General features: G+C 37.4%; 1 protein-coding gene across 1 annotated transcript in view; it reads right to left on the bottom strand.

Moving 5' to 3' along the window:
• Tnks (tankyrase) overlaps positions 1-17,771 on the bottom strand; it is a 138,952-nt gene that overhangs the window by 29,063 nt on the left and 92,118 nt on the right. The window contains exons 9-14 of the mRNA XM_027391255.2: positions 15,728-15,849; positions 14,212-14,303; positions 13,782-13,860; positions 6,914-7,085; positions 3,753-3,832; positions 2,185-2,330 (exon numbers count right to left, since the gene is read on the bottom strand). Coding sequence (XP_027247056.1) covers positions 2,185-2,330; positions 3,753-3,832; positions 6,914-7,085; positions 13,782-13,860; positions 14,212-14,303; positions 15,728-15,849 — 691 coding nt within the window. The remainder of the gene's footprint in view (positions 1-2,184; positions 2,331-3,752; positions 3,833-6,913; positions 7,086-13,781; positions 13,861-14,211; positions 14,304-15,727; positions 15,850-17,771) is intronic.

The following is a 17,771-nucleotide window of genomic DNA, read 5'->3' as shown; positions in this document are numbered from 1 at the left end:
ATAAACCAAGCAGATACTGAGTTCAAATCCTACTGCTTCAGCCTCCCAAGCAGCTGGGACACCGGGCCTGCTTAACATAATCCTTTCTTTCTTTCTTTCTTTCTTTCTTTTTTGTTTTTTTTTTTAAGATTTTATTTATTTATTATGTATACAACATTCTGTTGTGAGCCACCATGTGGTTGCTGGAAATTGAACTCAGGACCTTTGGAAGAGCATCTGAGCCATCTCTTTAGCCCTAACACAATCCTTTCAATTCTTACTTTCATCCATTGTAAAGATCTGTATACTACCAGGTTTTCTTTGACTTGGATTTTACTAATGAAAATTCCTGGCTTATTTATACGATACATAATATACAATAATGCAATATGCAATACATAATATAATATAAATATAATATTAAAATACAGACACTTATTCAGTTGGCAGGTTTTACCATCTGTTTTAGTTATTTTTTAATTCGTAACAATTCAATAGTGGTTTCTCTGCACAATTTAAATGTTGAGGTACCAAGCAATGAGAACTCAAACTCTAAGTGATTTCAGAAGGGAATCCACATTGGGCATGGTAGTGCATGCTTTAATTCCAGCACTTAGGAGGCAGAAGCAGAAGATCTCTGTGAGTTTGTGCTCATCCTGGTCTACACATAGCAAATTCAGGACAGCCAGACTACAGAGAGACCTTTGTCTCAAACAATCCAAACTCTACCCCTTCCCTCCTAAAAGAGAATTCACCAAGGGAAGTAAAGGTTCTTCTATTATAAATTCTACTCAGCTAAGAGAACCTAGCATCCTCGTCTCCTCAGGAAACTCTTGCAGATGACAACGGTTTCACGGAAAGCAGGTAACATTCTACAAGGCAGCACAAAAAGACATCCTCTCAAGTCAGTGCTCTGAAGGGTCAGCTTAAGTTGATGTAGGACACAGTAAAACAAGATACTGTTCTAGCTAGAAATTAGTGTCATCTAAAATGATGGTTTTGTGATGAAATATGTGGGTACTAAAATGAGTCACAGAACACAGGCTGCTCTCCAATGCACTATGGTATTTTGAAACAACCAGTGATGCTGTTCTCAAATTGCCATGTATAGTGCATTACTTTAGAAAGATAAACACACACCATGCAATCTCATTTATAACTCTATGTTAAGCAAGTGCATAGAACAGGACTGGCTTACCTGAGCAGGTGCAAATTAACTCAGAATATGGAAATTCACTTTGGTTCAAATATTCCTTTTACATTTCTAAGTAGCTGCTTTAAAAGTTTTACCTGGTTTGTCAAATAATTCATCTAATATAAAAATACAGACAATTTAAACAAGTAGAAGCAGAATTACATTTCTATTAATATTGGTGATTCTGGGATGGACTAGATTCTTTTGGGAAGAAATCATCTATTATTATTATTATTATTATTATTATTATTATTATTTTGTTTTTTTGAGACAGGGTTTCTCTGTGGTTTTGGAGACTGTCCTAGAACTAGCTCTTGTAGACCAGGCTGGCCTTGAATTCATAGAGATCTGCCTGCATCTGCCTCCTGAGTTATGGTATCAAAGGCGTGTGCCACCACCACCCAGCTGAAATCATCTATTTTTAATAGCAAAAAATACGAGAGGATGAACATAAATTACAAATTCCATAGGCATGCAAAGGATGCACCAAATCAGAAGACATCCCGTATCTCCTACTAGGTGAGACCAGGTGAAGGTCAAAGCAGACTATAGAACGGCATCTTCGCCTGTCTACTGCATAGTACAAATTGAGCCTATCTACTGCATAGTACAAATTCAGAGTGCAAATTCAGAGGTGCTAAATGACAAGAGCTCACAATCCAAGTGATTCACAACTGGTGTACACAACAAAGGATATAGCTGGAGAATTACAGGCAAACTGCTCATTTTGCATCTCTAGGGGTGGGATGAGAGAATCTTCACATTCTATACTGTATGTTTGTTTAAATTATGATTTAAATGAAACATTTATATTGTTTTAATGGGGAAAGCACCTACAACACCAAAACACATAATGTTTTTTATGTGATCTGTCATTTGTAAATTTTCTTGTTCTAAAGAAAGCAGTTATGTTCTGTAGATAAAACTTACGTACTTTTATACCAAAAATAAATAAATAGATTAAGTATGAGGAGAATGAAGCCCAAGGATCCGGATTTGAACACACATACCCTTTGTCTTTGGCATGGACATCAGCTCCATGGTGTAGAAGGTACTCCACAACAGATACACGGTTATAGCCTGCAGCAAAGTGTAGGGGTGTAGAATGCCGGCCCTCCAGATCTCTGCAATTCACATTCTGCGGGCTGCACAGTTGCTTTTGTGATGTACAGAGATAGAAACAACACCATTAACAATCATTCACAGATTTTGTTATAAAATTGTATAGTATTTTAGATCACTATAATTATATAATAAATATTCTCCAGATGAAATAATTAAAATGTTAAAAAATCAGCAACATAGCCAGATATGGTGAGGCTGGGGAGGATGAGGCAGGAGGATCTCCAATTTGGGGGCCAGTGTGGGTTACAGAGTGAGTTTGAAGACAGTTTGGGCCACATACTGTTTCAAAAAACTACAAAGGAGAATCCATACTCCATTTGTTGGTACGGTGACCAGAAATACTCTTAGTATATATACAGAGGAATTTAATCTTTGTAAATTAAATTCCCTAGCCCGATCCTGTACTCAACAGAAACCCCACAAGGGGAGCAAATGAAGTCTCTCATCTCATCTGTGTCCATATCCCCTCCCCCAAACTGCTCATCACACACGGATTCTTAAGGCACACTTAGCTGTTCTTTGCTCAGATCAACTTGTTGACTACAGGAACTAAAGAAACTGAAGAGAGTTCCTGTTTCTTGAAGGTGGGTCAAGAGAAACTTGTTCTTTGGTACTCATAAGTTCTTGATTCTATATTCATTTCTTGTTGAATGTCAAAGCAATTGTATATCCTGTTTTTACAATTTTAATATGCTATATACAGTGAACAGACTTTGTCTTCCCTTCTCCCTCTAATCTACCCCCCCCAAGCCCAGGAGTGGTAGAATATCACTCTTATAGTGCAGGCTATCCCAGAACTCACAGCAACGCTCATGGCTCAGCTTTCCAAGGGATGAAAAGCATGAGCCACCATACCCAGCTAACTTCTAATATTTTCTTTGTCTTTTGAGAAAGGAATGTACCAGACTGAATTCTCAATTTATATGTCTTATTTGGAGACTTATATTCCTTATCAAAAATAAAATTTTGCTTTATTGTGAATGTATTGTTTAGGAACTTGAAAGAACATAATTCCCTACGTGTATATACACAGATGAAATTAAAATTTGCATTCTGGGCCAGAAACATGGTGAATGGGGTAAAGGCACTTGCCACCACGCCTTGACAGCTTGAATTCAATTGCTAGGTTCCACGTAGTAGAAGGAGAAAACCAACTCTACAAAGTTGTCCCTTCCACACACGTACCACGTGCACATACATGTGGAAATTATAATTTTTTATTACATTTGATGTAATAAAATTGTCTGTATATATCTTATTATTTTATGGTTTAGGTGCTATAAGGTGCAAACTGGGAAAATCTTAGTCGCAGAGAACTCTCCTGTCTGTAGATATCCTATCGATTGTTTTTAAATTTAAAAAAAAAAAAATATTGTTTGTTTTTGAGCAGGAGATGTGTCCAAATGAACTGGGTAGCAAGATTCCAACAGTAACAGTAAAGGCACTATGTTACCTTCACAGTTTCCAAGTCCCCAGCTTTTGATGCCTCCAGGAGTCGATAGTCCACATCGGAAGTGCGGATAGGAGTACTCTCTGTAGCCAACAAAAGAAAGATTATGTTGGCCTTGGGTTACTGCAGGAAGTTATGGAAGGAGACTGGAGTTTTGGAAGGTGAGGGAGGAGAGATTAAGGTTGGACATATCTGTGATATAATGGTTACTTTCCCAGTCTTAGTCAGATAAGAGCTTTTTACTTCAATTTATACCTTACTGAAGTCAAGTTTAAATAATTCTGACACAGGCGAATACTTTTATGTTCTACCACTCTAGTCATCAAATATTCTGGTTAAAGACTGTTTCAAAGGAGTGAGAAAAGCTGGAGCCAGGAGATCAAAAATATCTCCATATTTTCCGATGCCTGCATAATTTGGAGATATGATAACAGTGCTAAACAGAACATACCAAGCTTGCTACATTTAGACACAAGTCAGGTATTTTGATTAGTCAAACATAAATATAACAAAAAAAATTATTCAACATTGGTCTTTAAAAAAATTCAATATGCTCATGCTAAATGTGGTTTTCAGAACGTTCACCTATCAATACAAAAGGAGTGTGTGGCAGGGAACCTGGACCACAGGCTTGGGCTCTTTGTGGACTTTGGAGGACATGTGTGCCATGACACATATGGAAGCCAGAGATAATGTGCAGAAGTCAGGTTTCTCTGTCTATCACGGGCTCCGGAGACTCTACTCAGGTTGTCAGGCTTGCTCAGTGAGCACCCTTACCCATTGAGCCATCTCATCTAGCCAGCACAATACCTTAGTTTTTGCATTTCAAGAGTGAGAGCTGGTTGTCCTCAAAGTTTCTTTCTGGCTTAAGATTATATTATATCATGATCAGAGACGCCAAGTTCACGGGGCCAAGTGGGAAGATCAAGTGCTGCTATAAAAGGCATTAAGTTTTAGAAGAAACACTGTAGCTTTTCTACAGCTCTTTGTTCAGAGGGGTGACTTTTATAGATAAGTCATAAGAATTCTTCAGTAGAAGACAAACTATTTGATCATATTAATAATACTTAGCAGATAAAATACTAAGATTAAAGAAGATAAAACACCAAGACTAAAGAGGAAAAAAAGAATATCTCAAACAATGAAGTACAGTTTAAAATTATTTCTCTTTAAAGAATATGTTATATTGCATTTGTTAGTATGTGTAATTGCTAAGTAAGTGTAATTGCTAAGGACTGGAACTGGATCCTTGCTCCTATTAATATTTCCTTTTCACAAACACAACAATTTAAAAAGTGCCAAGCTGGTTTTGGGCTACTTTATATCAGAGCTAATGTGTCAAACCTAATTCTTTTGGCTGTCTGTATCTGCCTCCTTTCTGGTCACCAGCCTCCATCCTAACAGTGCATGTGTACTGTCACACTTACAGGTGACTGAGTCTGTTCTGCAATATTCTACCATATCTCTATGAGAGTGACTCCAGCAAGAGAAAACTCAGTCAAGCATCCTCTATGTCTTTAGGTTAGTCATCACAGCATGTTCATGGGGAATGATAGGGAAGTGTCATTTTCTAGTCAAGCAAAATATCTTGAATGCTTCTAAGAACTACAGAAAGGTCAAAGAGCAAAAGTTAAACATGCTGATTTATTACAACAGCAACTGCGAAGCTCTGCGTCTACGTAAATCTAAAACACTAAGTTTAGAACAGACTTGTTTTGGGGCTTGGTAGGCAAATCCCAGCTACTGCTGTGGGTGAGGCATGACTATTACAAACCCAAGGCCTGTCTAGGGTACAGAGTGAATTCAAGACTAGCATAGGCAACTTAGTCAGACCGTGTCTCAAGATTAAAAAGTAAAGAGAGATCTGGGAATGCAGAAATGTTAGTATTAAAAAACCCTCAGTTTCCTCTCCCATGGTTTTAAAAGACCCTATCTCAGACAGCTCTATTGTATGCATTATCTTTCTGGATCAAAAATGAATATGGCAAACTGAGGCCTACCATTTCCTAAATTAAACATTTAATTAACTATATGCATCACAAATCAATTTTAGAGTAGAATTATAAAAGTAACTGAAACTTTTTAGTTATGACTCCATATTCAATTTCATTTCCCCCAGAAGTCATATGTTTGAAGTGCATTTACTTGGAAGGCATTTTAAAGGCATTATATGGATCCAATTTGCTGGATTTATTTGATGCTTCATCCCCATTTTATTAACCACTGTTAAAATTTATGAACAGCATTGTGAGAAATTGATGCAGTAGCTTTATGTTGTTTATTTATAGTTATAACTCACAGAAAGTAAAATTCAGTAGTGAATGATTCCCAGTAAAAAGTATATTTCAGAAAAATCCCAATTTACAAAATGATTACAATTTTCTTGAAAGATCTATTTCCTAGTGGGGGAGTATTATCTTATTTTCCGGCAGCAGTTATCTTGCTGCTCTGTACAAGGCAGGTGTTTAATATTCAAGATTAAACCCCTAGTCATATTTTGGTGGTGAAGACTGGTGGAATGACCAATGGGCGGGGAAGATAAGAAACTACACTGAATCCTTTATCATCTATTTCTTAAGTTTTCAGTAGGCTGTTACTTCTAATTCTGGGAGTTAGGAAGCCAGTGCCTATTTCCTATTAGTTTTATGCATGGTCTCTGTCAACAAATCTAAAGACTGAAGCAGAATGATTGGCATCTAAGAATGAACTGCAGAGGGAGAGAAAGCCTTACAGAGTTTTCAAGGTTGCAAAATTATTCCTGAGATTGTTTCCCTCATGCAGCATTAACACACCTATCACCAATGACAAGAAGTAGGTCAGTACGTACAAGAAAAATCAAAGGTAATTACTATGGAAATGCAACTTTCTTCTCCATTTGGTAGATTTTATAGCTTTCACAATTCTAGTTTGCACCAGATTTTCAATTCTGAAAATTTCAACCAACCAACCTAAAAATGGTGTAGATCTCTTCCTGACACCTCCTCATCCTACCAAAAAACAGAGATGGAAAAGATATGGACTAAACTGAAAACAAAACAAAACAAGAGACTGTAAGCAAGGAGAGGTGTGAAAAGCTAGCATTCAGCTCAGGTGGCACACAGCCTGGGTAAAAGGGAGTGGGAAGGGGTAGCCAGTCAGTTGGTTGGGCGGTGGATGGAACTTACCACTCAGAATCTGCTGCACCGCTTCATTGCCCATTTGTGCTGCTGTAAAGCCTTGCAAGGAGATGATGGAAGGGTCAGAGCCGTAACTCAGCAGGAGGCGGCAGGTCTGCAGATGGCCTGCTAAGGCAGCTCTATGCAAAGCCGTCTGCCCAAGACTGTCCAGTGCATTCATCTGAAAAATCATTGGGTGGCCATGTGAAATTAGACATTCTACACACTAGCAAAGGCGCTCTTATGAGAAAAGCCAACAGTGAAACCTCTTGGGAAAATAGCATTGACTTTTGCTCACTAGTGCTACAGCAATAGCTTCATCGTAATGGCCTGGGAAAAAATAATCCACAAACACCCTTGATGTCCCTGACATCTTCCCGCCACACTCCGCTCAGAAGAACAAGAGGTTTCTCACCCAGTGTTTAATGCTGGCCACACTGGAGATACCCAAATGCCTCAGAATGAACAGTTTGACCACATCCAGAGTATCAAGACAACAGAACATACATGAAAAGACTGATAATGTAGTTCATTACTCTTCTTTTTCATTTAGGAATGCCTTATATTCTGGCTGAGTATCCTTAATCAGAGGTATTTTCAATTTCAAATTCTTTACCCACATCTAAATACAAACTGAATTTGTTTCATATCTACTTTGTACACATAAGCTGAAGGCAACTTCATTTTTGTGTGCCTGTGCTGTGATTGTGGTATATTACATGAGGTAACGTGTGAGATTTTCCATTGTATGATGTTGATAATTCAAAAGTTTTGATTTTGGAGCATTTCAGATTTCCTATTTTCAGGTTGTGGATGCTCATCCTGCAACAGATACTTTAATTATGAGTACATTTGACTGGGAACTGTCTTGAGGATTCAATGTTCCATTTTCAAACCTTGAAGATTATATGGGAAACAGTAATTTAGTTATGTTAACTAAATGTTCAGCTTTTGGGTTATGTTCATAATTTGGTCAAATCTAACTAGTCTAGTATTTTAGAAGTTCCAGTAAACAACTGTTACTCCAGTCAGATCAATGTACAACTGTACAGCTAGCTGCTTTCGGAGAATCCCTTCTCCAAGTCCTATCTCATCTCTTGAGGCCTCAGCCACTATGCTCTTTCTGAACACCTGTGCTGACTTAGCACTTACAAATTATACCATTGGGATAATTTTTCATCAAGTTCAAGTAATTTTGTTGAAAATATGGACTGCCTTCTTAAAAGGTCTTAAGTAAGGGAATAACAGTAAAATTTCAGATTTATGCTAGTTGTTCAAAACATTCTTGCACCTCCTGCAGTAAAGTTAGGGTTTAAGAGAAGGGGTCTCTCCATTTCTAGTCCTTCATCATTACCGGTAAAGCTGTGGCACTTGTCCAGATTAAGGTACACTTAACTTCTTAACAGTCTTCAGAAAACTCACCATTATATGGTATCACAATTTAATTCTATCATATTTTCTAGTAGGAAAAAATGACTATACATAATAACAGCAGAACACTATTGTACATATTTACTTCTTTTTTTCTTTTTCCTTTTCTTTCTTTCTTTCCTCTTTTTTTTTTTTTTTTTTTTTTAAAGATTTATTTATTATGTATACTGTCTTCTGCCTGCATGTCAGTCTGCAGGCCAGAAGATGGCACCAGATCTCAATACAGATGACTGCAAGCCACCATGTGGATGCTGGGAATTGAACTCAGGACCTCTGGAAGAGCAGCCAGGGCTCTTAACCTCAGAGCCATCTCTCTAGCCCTGCACGTATTTACTTCTTAATGGAAAACACAGGTTGGCAAACTAGAGTTTTTTTATGAATGTTACTTCATTGTAGAAGAATATACCCAGAACTGCAAACACACCCTAATGATTCACACTTCTCTGGAAATTAGATGAGACATACTCAACTATACAGCTGTAAAAAATGAATGGTAACAATGAACTCCAATTTAGCTTGTTAAATAATGTAAATATGATTTGAGAGTTATTCTTATAAAATATAGATCTTACCAAGTTAAGATCTCAAATTAATGACTCTAGCCCTTCAAATAAAGCTGAATCCTTTGCACACAAATGTGATGGGTAAGAGAGAGAATTGAAAGGTTTTCTGTAAACCTAGGACCAGCCAGCTGCATCTGTACTGTTCAAATAGATTAACAGAACACAGACAAGGAACACACTGTCCCTTCTGTAAGTAAAAATGGTGAACTGAGTGCTATGGAAAATAGCTCATTCACATCCCCATCGCTCACTTACTTACTCTGGAGAACTTCCTGTCTTAATAAATAAAAATTTATGTGTTGATGGCTCTCAGAACTTGTTTGTAACAGGATTTTTTAAGATTTAGTTTAAAAAGTTCCATTTGATAGGGACTGACTGATAACACTGGGAGCTAATAAGTTGGTCACATACTGAAATTTTATGTCATACTTTCTACCCATATGAGATACTCCTTTAGGCGAGTCTTATTCTTCTGATACCTTAGAAAATTTCTTATCTGTAAAGTACAAGACACCAATGCAAAGCAAACCCGTTTAACACACACACACACACACACACACACACACACTGAAAGGACACTATAACCCTTCCCTCAAAGTCTGCAAAGAATCTACAGGATACTTTGTCCACCAACCAAGTTAAAATCAAAAAAGTTATCAGTGAAGCACTCACTCAATGGAGATAAACGGAAGAGCAATTGTCTAGGTCAACTTCTTGACAGTCTGTCTGTAAAGCCCTCTTAGAGCACTGATGTATACCAGACAGGGAACAGTAAACAGGCTTTCTAGAGGGATTGTTGAGGAAGGGGTTAGTCTTTATTAGAAGGCAAAGTCACCAATTTCTCAGGGAGTCACGCATACAAGGATCCTCACACATCTGAGGTCTGCTGTGCATACACAGCCATTTCTCAGCAGGCTAGGACTACATGGTGGATTCTGCCCCCACAAACAAACAAACAAAACCCCACCAAACAAAGCACAAACCTGCCCTCACCTCCCCTCTCTCGCCAAAGCCCCTGATCTCACAGCTCCAAGAGCACCCTAAAATGGTTGGAGATCAAGTCCTAAGTCCTAACTTTCCTATCAAATATGTAACATTCATTGCTGAAGAGATTATTTGTATCTTTTATGTCTATTAAAGTGTGGAACAGTATTCAAAAAAGAAAATGCTTCATTTAATGTTATATTCTCAATAGTACTAACAATAGTTAAGACTTTTTATTTGTTTGTTTTTTAGAGACAGGGTTTCACTGTGGCTTTGGAGGCTGTCCTGGAACTAGTTTTTCTTGTAGACTAGGCTGGTCTCGAACTCACAGAGATCCTCCTGCCTCTGCCTCCCAAGTGTTGGGATTAAAGGCATGTGCTACCAATGCTCTAGTTTAGGACTTTCTTAAGCCACATATTTAGAGGCTGTGATGGCCAATTTTGATTGGGAATGTGACTGGACTAAGTAAGTGACTTAAGTAGTAATTAGTAAAGCAAATGTATGTTTGCATTCCTGAGTGAGTGTGTGTGTGTGTGTGTGTGTGTGTGTGTGTGTGTGTGTGTGTGTTTGTGTGTGTGTGCACGCGCGCGTGCGCGCACGTGACCACCCATGTGTATCTGTGAGGGCTTTTCTACAGATGAATAGATTCTAAGGGCTTTAGTTTAAATAAATATGTTAATCCACTGACAGATTCCAAATCTGGAGGTTACTAATAGATGGAACAGTGGAAGGCCATGGTTTGACTGAAGGAGTAGGTCACTAGGGGTGTGTCCTCTGTGCTTGTATTTTCTTGTTAGTATCCCTCTTTGCTTCCTGTGTAGCATGATATGGCTATTCCAGCATGACCTCCTGCCACAATGGACTGAACCTCTCAACCATGAGCAAAATACACTTTTCCTCCCTTATGTGGTTTCTGTCAGGTACTGGATCATAGGAACATGTTCAGAAAGTGCTATTAGAATAGAATGAAAACAATGGGTCACTTAAAAATCAACAGGAATCCCAGAAAGAATAAACAAGGAAAAATGGCCCAGCAGTAGCCAAGAAAATTTTTACTAATACATGAATGACTGAATGAACCAATCCTATGGGATTAACTGCCTTGGGATCCTGGAATGAGTAACAGGGAGTTGAAATAGTTCCCACCCTCTTCCCTCCCTGTTTTCTTTTGGCTTGCCTGGAGCTTACTATGTAAACCAGGCTAGACTCAAACTCACCAGAGATCTACCTGCCTCTGGCTCTTGAGTGCTAGAATTAAGGCATTTGTCACTATACCTAGTAGGAAATGGCATTTGAGATCCATTGATGACAACTTGTATTGTCTTTGTCTTTAAAGGAAGTAGTAATAACTGACTCACTGTAGTGAAAAACCAGGAAGGAAGGATGCTTCACTGGCAGAATGTTTTCAATTGCAGAAGTTCACTGCTGAACTAAGATGTTAATAATGAAAATGCATTATGCACATGCACGTCAATGGCTAATAAGAAATGAGGACTTAGACCTACACACTGTCACTGAGATGGACTATAAAATAAGGTTATTTTTCATATGCTTTTCTGAAATACGATGCCTTATCAGTGACAACAAATAAATAATATTTTAAAAATTAAGAACATTATTCATGGTTTATATGAGTATTATAAGTGTCATACAATATAACCTTAGACCAAAACAAAAACAATGCTCACAAATATTACAGAAAGCCCACTTAGCTTACTGATATTTCTGCTTGACATAACATGTTATTTATATAACAATGCCATAGGTGTAGCTATGAAGTAGGTGATAAATCTGTATGACTCTTCTCTTTGATTCTAACTCTTGATTTTAATTAAAAAAAAAAAACACCAAATTTCCTTTTAAAGCACTATTTTGGATCACATGCACTGTAAGTGAAAACATTTAATATACATAATCTTATTCATTTGTAAAAGTATTATCAAATAGTGTTATCACTATTTGATATTTGATATTTAAATTTTGTTAAATTATCAAATATTATCAAATAGCCTACAACAAATCTGAGGCTTATGTAATATAAGGGGGAAAAACAAAAGGCAGGAAGGATTATTAAAATGGAAAGAAACCTTTTGTGACTATGATGTAAAACATCATTTAGGTCTAGTAAGAATATTTTAATTATTTTTAAAGATTTTAGTATTAATTGAGTATATATTACATGTCTCTGTGTGGGAGTGTGTACATGAGTGCAAAGTACCATGGAGGTCTGAGACCTCCTGGAGCTGGAGCTACAGGCAGCTGTGAGCTGCTCAACATGGGGTCTAAGAATGGGGTTCAGATCCTCTGAAAGAGATGAGCCATTTCTCCAGTTCCCCAAATCTTTTAATCTTACAAAGAATTATGATGTAAGAATTTTGAGGGTCTGGTCATTGCTTAGTTATGATACATGGTTTCATAAACTATTATTAGTGGAAGAATTTCACACACATATGGAGCCCATCAAACACTATTAACTATGTTTACTAAGTAGGAATGTTTTTACTTTTAATGTGATTATTAATTACACTAAAGTTTTTACTGAAAAATCTGATAGTCAAATTTCATTTCTCCTTATGCTCTTGCAAAAACCATCTAAACACAAAGAAGGGAACATTTATAAATAGGTTAGAAGATTATGTTTTAATGGTTTTTAAATTATAAAATTGTAATGGGTGGGTATGCTGGTTAGTTGTTTTTTTGGGGGGGTAAACTTAAAGACTAGAGTCATCTGGGAAGAAGGGAACTTCCCTGTTCAGACTGGCCAGCATTTTCCCGATTAATATTTTTTTTTAGGAGGGCCCAGTGCATATTGCCACCTGGGGCAAGTAGTTCTGAGCTGTATAAAAATGCAAGCTGAGCAAGACATGGAGAGCGAGACAATATGCAGCATTCCCCTATAACCTCAGCTCCAGTTCCTGCATTCAGGTTCCTTCATTACTCCAACATATTCAATAAAATAAACCTAAAAAAGAAAGTTGACCGTCACATTATATTAATTCTAATATTAGCTTAAAAATTGTATATGTTGCTAGGAACATAGCTGAGTGATAGAGCACTTATCTAGTATGTATGTGACCCCAGGTTCAATTTCTATCTAGTAACCACAAAAACAAATCAATCTCCCCCACAATAACGTACATTTCTATGTTTAAAAAGAGTGTCTTATTTTTACTTATGTGTATGTGTATGTCTGTGTTGGTATATGCCACATGCCTGCAGGTCCCCACGGAGGATGTTGTGAGCTGTCTGATGTAGATGCTGGGTACTGAACTCAGGTCATTTCCAAGAGCAGCAAGCACTCTTGCCCACTGAGCTACCTCTCCACCTGTTCTCATGGTTTTGATACGAAGTGTCCCCCAACATGAGCCTTGTTGTGTGGTTCCCAGACAATGACACTACTCTGAGAGGTTCTGAGAAGATGGGATGTGGTTGGATGACATAGGTATTGAGGCAGATTCTTTAAGATATCTTATTCCTGGTCCTGTCCTGTCTTGCTTTCTGTTTCCTGCCTTCTACAAAGTGACCACCACTCCTGTGCCGCACACTTCCACCACCATGGATTTCTGCCCAAGTGACCACAAGTTAACTCTTCTAAGATCATGAGCAAAATCATTGTTGAGTTGTTTCTGTCAGGTGTTTGACCACGGGGATGGGAAAAGGAACTAATACAAATGTAAAGCTGACTGTATTTCAAAAGACAGCAGTCAAGTCAGCTGCCTATTATTTTCTAGGAGACCAGGAAGAAAGGATAAAGGAACAGCTTATTGAAAAAACAAAAACAAAAAACAAAAACAAAACTAAATCAACCTCATAAGACAACCTATGACTTTAAACTAACTGTCCTTTCTGAAGAGGAATATTGAGAGCAGCTGGCTGGGTAATGCTGAGTTTGGGCTTACCTTTGCTCCATGTTTATGCAGAACTTCCATGACATCATTATGGGCCCTTTCAGCTGCGACATGCAAAGGGGTCATGAAACTATGGAAGGGAGAAAAAGCCAAGAGCACTTTGTAACTTTTACTGTAACAACTCTCAGTAACGAGGGGTTGCTGACAGAGGGGAGTCATTTTCTTTAGTAGTGTAGCCACTGCTAAGTTGCCCAGTCTCATTCAAACAATCCTAACTAAATTTAGTGAGTGAGAGAAAACCAACCAAACAAAGAGGATGACAAGGAGACATGAATCTAGGAAGGGGACTTTCTGGGCAGAAGGGGTTCACAGTGGAGTAGCCAATGGTGGGGCTGAAAATGTCCAAGTTACATTACCCACAAGTACAGAATAGTGAAATGAAAGAGAAGGAAAACGGACTGTTCGTTTGTAGCATACTTACTCCTTGTTTTTTTCATTGACATTGGCTCCTTTCCTAAGTAGCAGTTCTGCCACTTGCTTTCGTTTGGGATGCAAGGAAGCCACAGCACAGTGCTGTAATGCAAACAAAATTCAGTTTAAGAAGAGCAAACTTCTATTTAAACATGAACTCCTGAACGAAATTGCAGCTGGGAGCTATTTGGAACACTGTAATCTCAAAATGCATCATGACATAATGACTCATTTTACTCTATGGAGATGGTCAATATTCCCTTTAAACATACTTGGAGTGCAAACCAAGTGAAATTATATTCTCAATTAAGCATTAAGAGACTTCATTTCTTTTTCTTCGGTCAATAAATACTATATATAAGCATATATTCCATTAAAGGCATTTGAAGGCTGCTTTTTCAAAGCTGTGGATTCTATATAAATGACTCAAGCCTTCACTGGTCTATCAGCACAGAAGTCACTGTTTCTCCATTACTCCACTGAGAGGATAAGCTGATTTGCTCAGTCACCGGTGAAAACGTGACCTCAAAGCAATGTAAAGGTAGCAATATTCTCAGAAACTTCACGTTTTATCGTCGTATTTATGTAACTTTTGTATTTTGCTCCATTTCACATTGATGGTTGTATTAACATTTTAAAAACTACAACTACTCACAACTGAGTAACTACCCAGGGCAGCGGAACAAGTTCCTTATGGTGCTGGGGCTTAGATTCTGTTAGCTCTTAACCTCCTGGCCTAGCATTGTGTAGACTGAAGTTATTTGAACTGGGCTTGATGGCTTTACATTTAAGCTGGCCCATTTCAGTTTGGTTAATCTTTTAATGGTGTTTTCATCAGAATGGGCTAAATGACCTTTTTGAGCCACACGGGTTTAAGGAAGTTAAATGAAGCATATTTGCCACTCTATGCATTAAAAACCACATATACTTAAAAATCCTGAAGTTAGGGGCAGATAATAACCAGACCAACAACTGTGTCTTAATGTGTCTAATGACACAAAAATAAGTGGCTCTTTCTGAAAGAGAACTAGGAAGAAAAAAAAGATAGCTTTAAAGGTAATTTATATAGTCAGGAACAGAAAGCTCAGTTGTAACATTTCTTCACATGAACATTCTGTTATTTAAATGCAACTACTCCAAAGGATGATGCAAATATCTATGAAACCATACTTGCTAGAGAAAACAGATATAATATTTATCTAGTAAGCATATTCCTAAAAAGAAGATTCTCTCAGATCACACTTTGCACTATAATGAAAGCACTGAGCACAAACGTAATTTGTCACAATAAGCTTGGGTGAACACAGAGATAAAACAAGTCTACATCATGGCTGAGCAAATATCTAGTCCTTCACCCACAAAGAATCATGACTGAACCAAAGTTAAAAATCAGTGCAACCAATATTAAAATGCAAATTGCTGGCACTTCCAAAAGCAATCCACTTTCATATTTCTGAAATGAAAAGCATTATTTAATGTTGTACTACTATTACTGACCTAGGGATGTATCGGTAAAGCCATCTTACCAGTGCTGTTTCATGAGACTGTGGCTGCTTGAAGTTAATGATTTCCAAAGCAAGTGTTTTTTTAACTTTGGCCAGGTCGGCTTCTCTGGCTGCTTGTAATAAAGAATGGCCTTTAAATTCATCTGCCAATGAAATAATAGTTATTAAATAAAAATAGTTACTAAATAAAAATGACATATAGGTTTCTAAGTTATAATCAATTCTGGAAGGTGTAAAACCTGTAGTCCCAGGACTTGGAAGGCTGAGGCAGAAAGATTATAAATTAAAGGCTGGAGTGGTCTGCAAGTTTATACAAGCTTATCTGAGACTGTCTCTAAAATCAATACATATACAAACACAAATCAAGATTGTAAGTAGGAAAATTATTAACTTTGCATACATCTCAATTTTATTTAAAATAGTAATCTAAATTTGTGATAATATAAAGAATGCAGGCATAGGTTAAGGAAAGGTTCTTAAATCTAAATACTCTGAAACCAGCATTTCTTGCTCTCAGATCTGATGGCGAGTCACATATCAAGGCACTTACTTTGGCAGCCAAATCATTAGTGAACATACACTGGAGTAGAGTACTCTACAGCTCAACACAGAACATATATATTATACACCTTCAAGGGGAAGAGACAGGAGCCTGTTTCTTATGCTCTTACTGTTCTTGCTGCTCTTGCAACATCCGAATGAAATGTAAGTCACAGAATAGAAAATGCTATTAAGAGAAATAGTCAAAATGTCTTGACACAGAATTGAAATGTTTGAGAACTGCCAGAATTAGAAATTTTTCTAAGAGCAATAACTATGTGAGGAAAATTTTAGATTTTTATTTTCTATTTTGCAAATTTGGTTGTATTTTATACAACCTTATTAACAAAGCTGAAAATTGTTCTAAAACACACAAATGAAGTTGGACACCAGTGCATAACCATGTCAGCTGTTCTAACCTTTGGACCTACACATCTGCATGATACTGTGTTGCTGCTTCTTGTGAGGATCCCACATTGCCCTCTCTTCAAAGACAGATAAATGTACACAGACACCTATTCAAATAAACCACATGCTGTATGAGCCATCAGTCACTAGTGAAGGTCTCAGTTTAGACACTTGGGACCCATCTCCCTATTCGTCTTCACTGAATACTTTCATTTAGGGCCACAGCAGTTGTAATTAGCCTAGAATCACTGTCACATTTATTCTTCACAGTCTTATCACTTAGCACAGAGTTTGGCACATAGTAGGTCCTCAATGAATATTAGTTGTTCCTAATAAGTCGTGGTTAGTTCAGGAAATGAACCATTTTCTAGATGACCATTTATTTAACATTTCTTTTTTTAAGATGTGTGTGTGCCATGTGTGAATACATATGTGTGTGCCACAGGGTATATGCAGAGGTCAGAGGACAACTTTTAGTAAGTGTGATAAGTGCTTTTACTGGGAGGGGGGCATCTTGCAGCCCTATTTCATGGTTCTTTTAACACTGTTAAATTCCTCAGTGTGAGACTTTAAAACTTCTGGTACAAAACATAAGGTTAATTGAGATGATAAAGTAAACCAGTAAATACTAATAGCAAAATCAGATGTTTGGACTTTAATGCTCTAAGTAGGGGCTAATAAAGTCAGGGAATTATAGGCAGACGTGTGTAAAGAGCAGCATCCTGACTACAAAGGAACAGATGCATTCAGAAGGGGAAGCAGACAAACTGTAGAGCTTTGCTGGAGTGAGCAGCAGAGAGAAACTGAAGCTGGAGGCAACTGACACTGTCTTTAATGTCAAGCTCTCTTTAAACACCAACACAATGAAGGCAGTTTGGCATTTTTCTATTGTATAGTAAGGAATGGTGGCTCAGAAGAAAAGAGCAAATGTATAGAAAATGTAAATAGCAACACTATAGTACTAAGAAAAAAGCAAGAACTATGCCATAGTAACACAATCAAATGATGTGCTATTTCCTACACAAAATATTCCTTATCTTTGTTCTTAGAAAAATCCCAAGATCTTTGACCACATTGGTTTTGAAATTTAAAATATTTTGTTAAGGAATAGTTATGA

Source organism: Cricetulus griseus, assembly GCF_003668045.3.
Source record: "Cricetulus griseus strain 17A/GY chromosome 1 unlocalized genomic scaffold, alternate assembly CriGri-PICRH-1.0 chr1_1, whole genome shotgun sequence".
Classification (NCBI taxonomy): Eukaryota; Metazoa; Chordata; class Mammalia; order Rodentia; family Cricetidae; genus Cricetulus; species Cricetulus griseus.
Note: the sequence above shows the minus strand (reverse complement) of the source record. Positions and strands in the feature narration are given on the sequence as shown.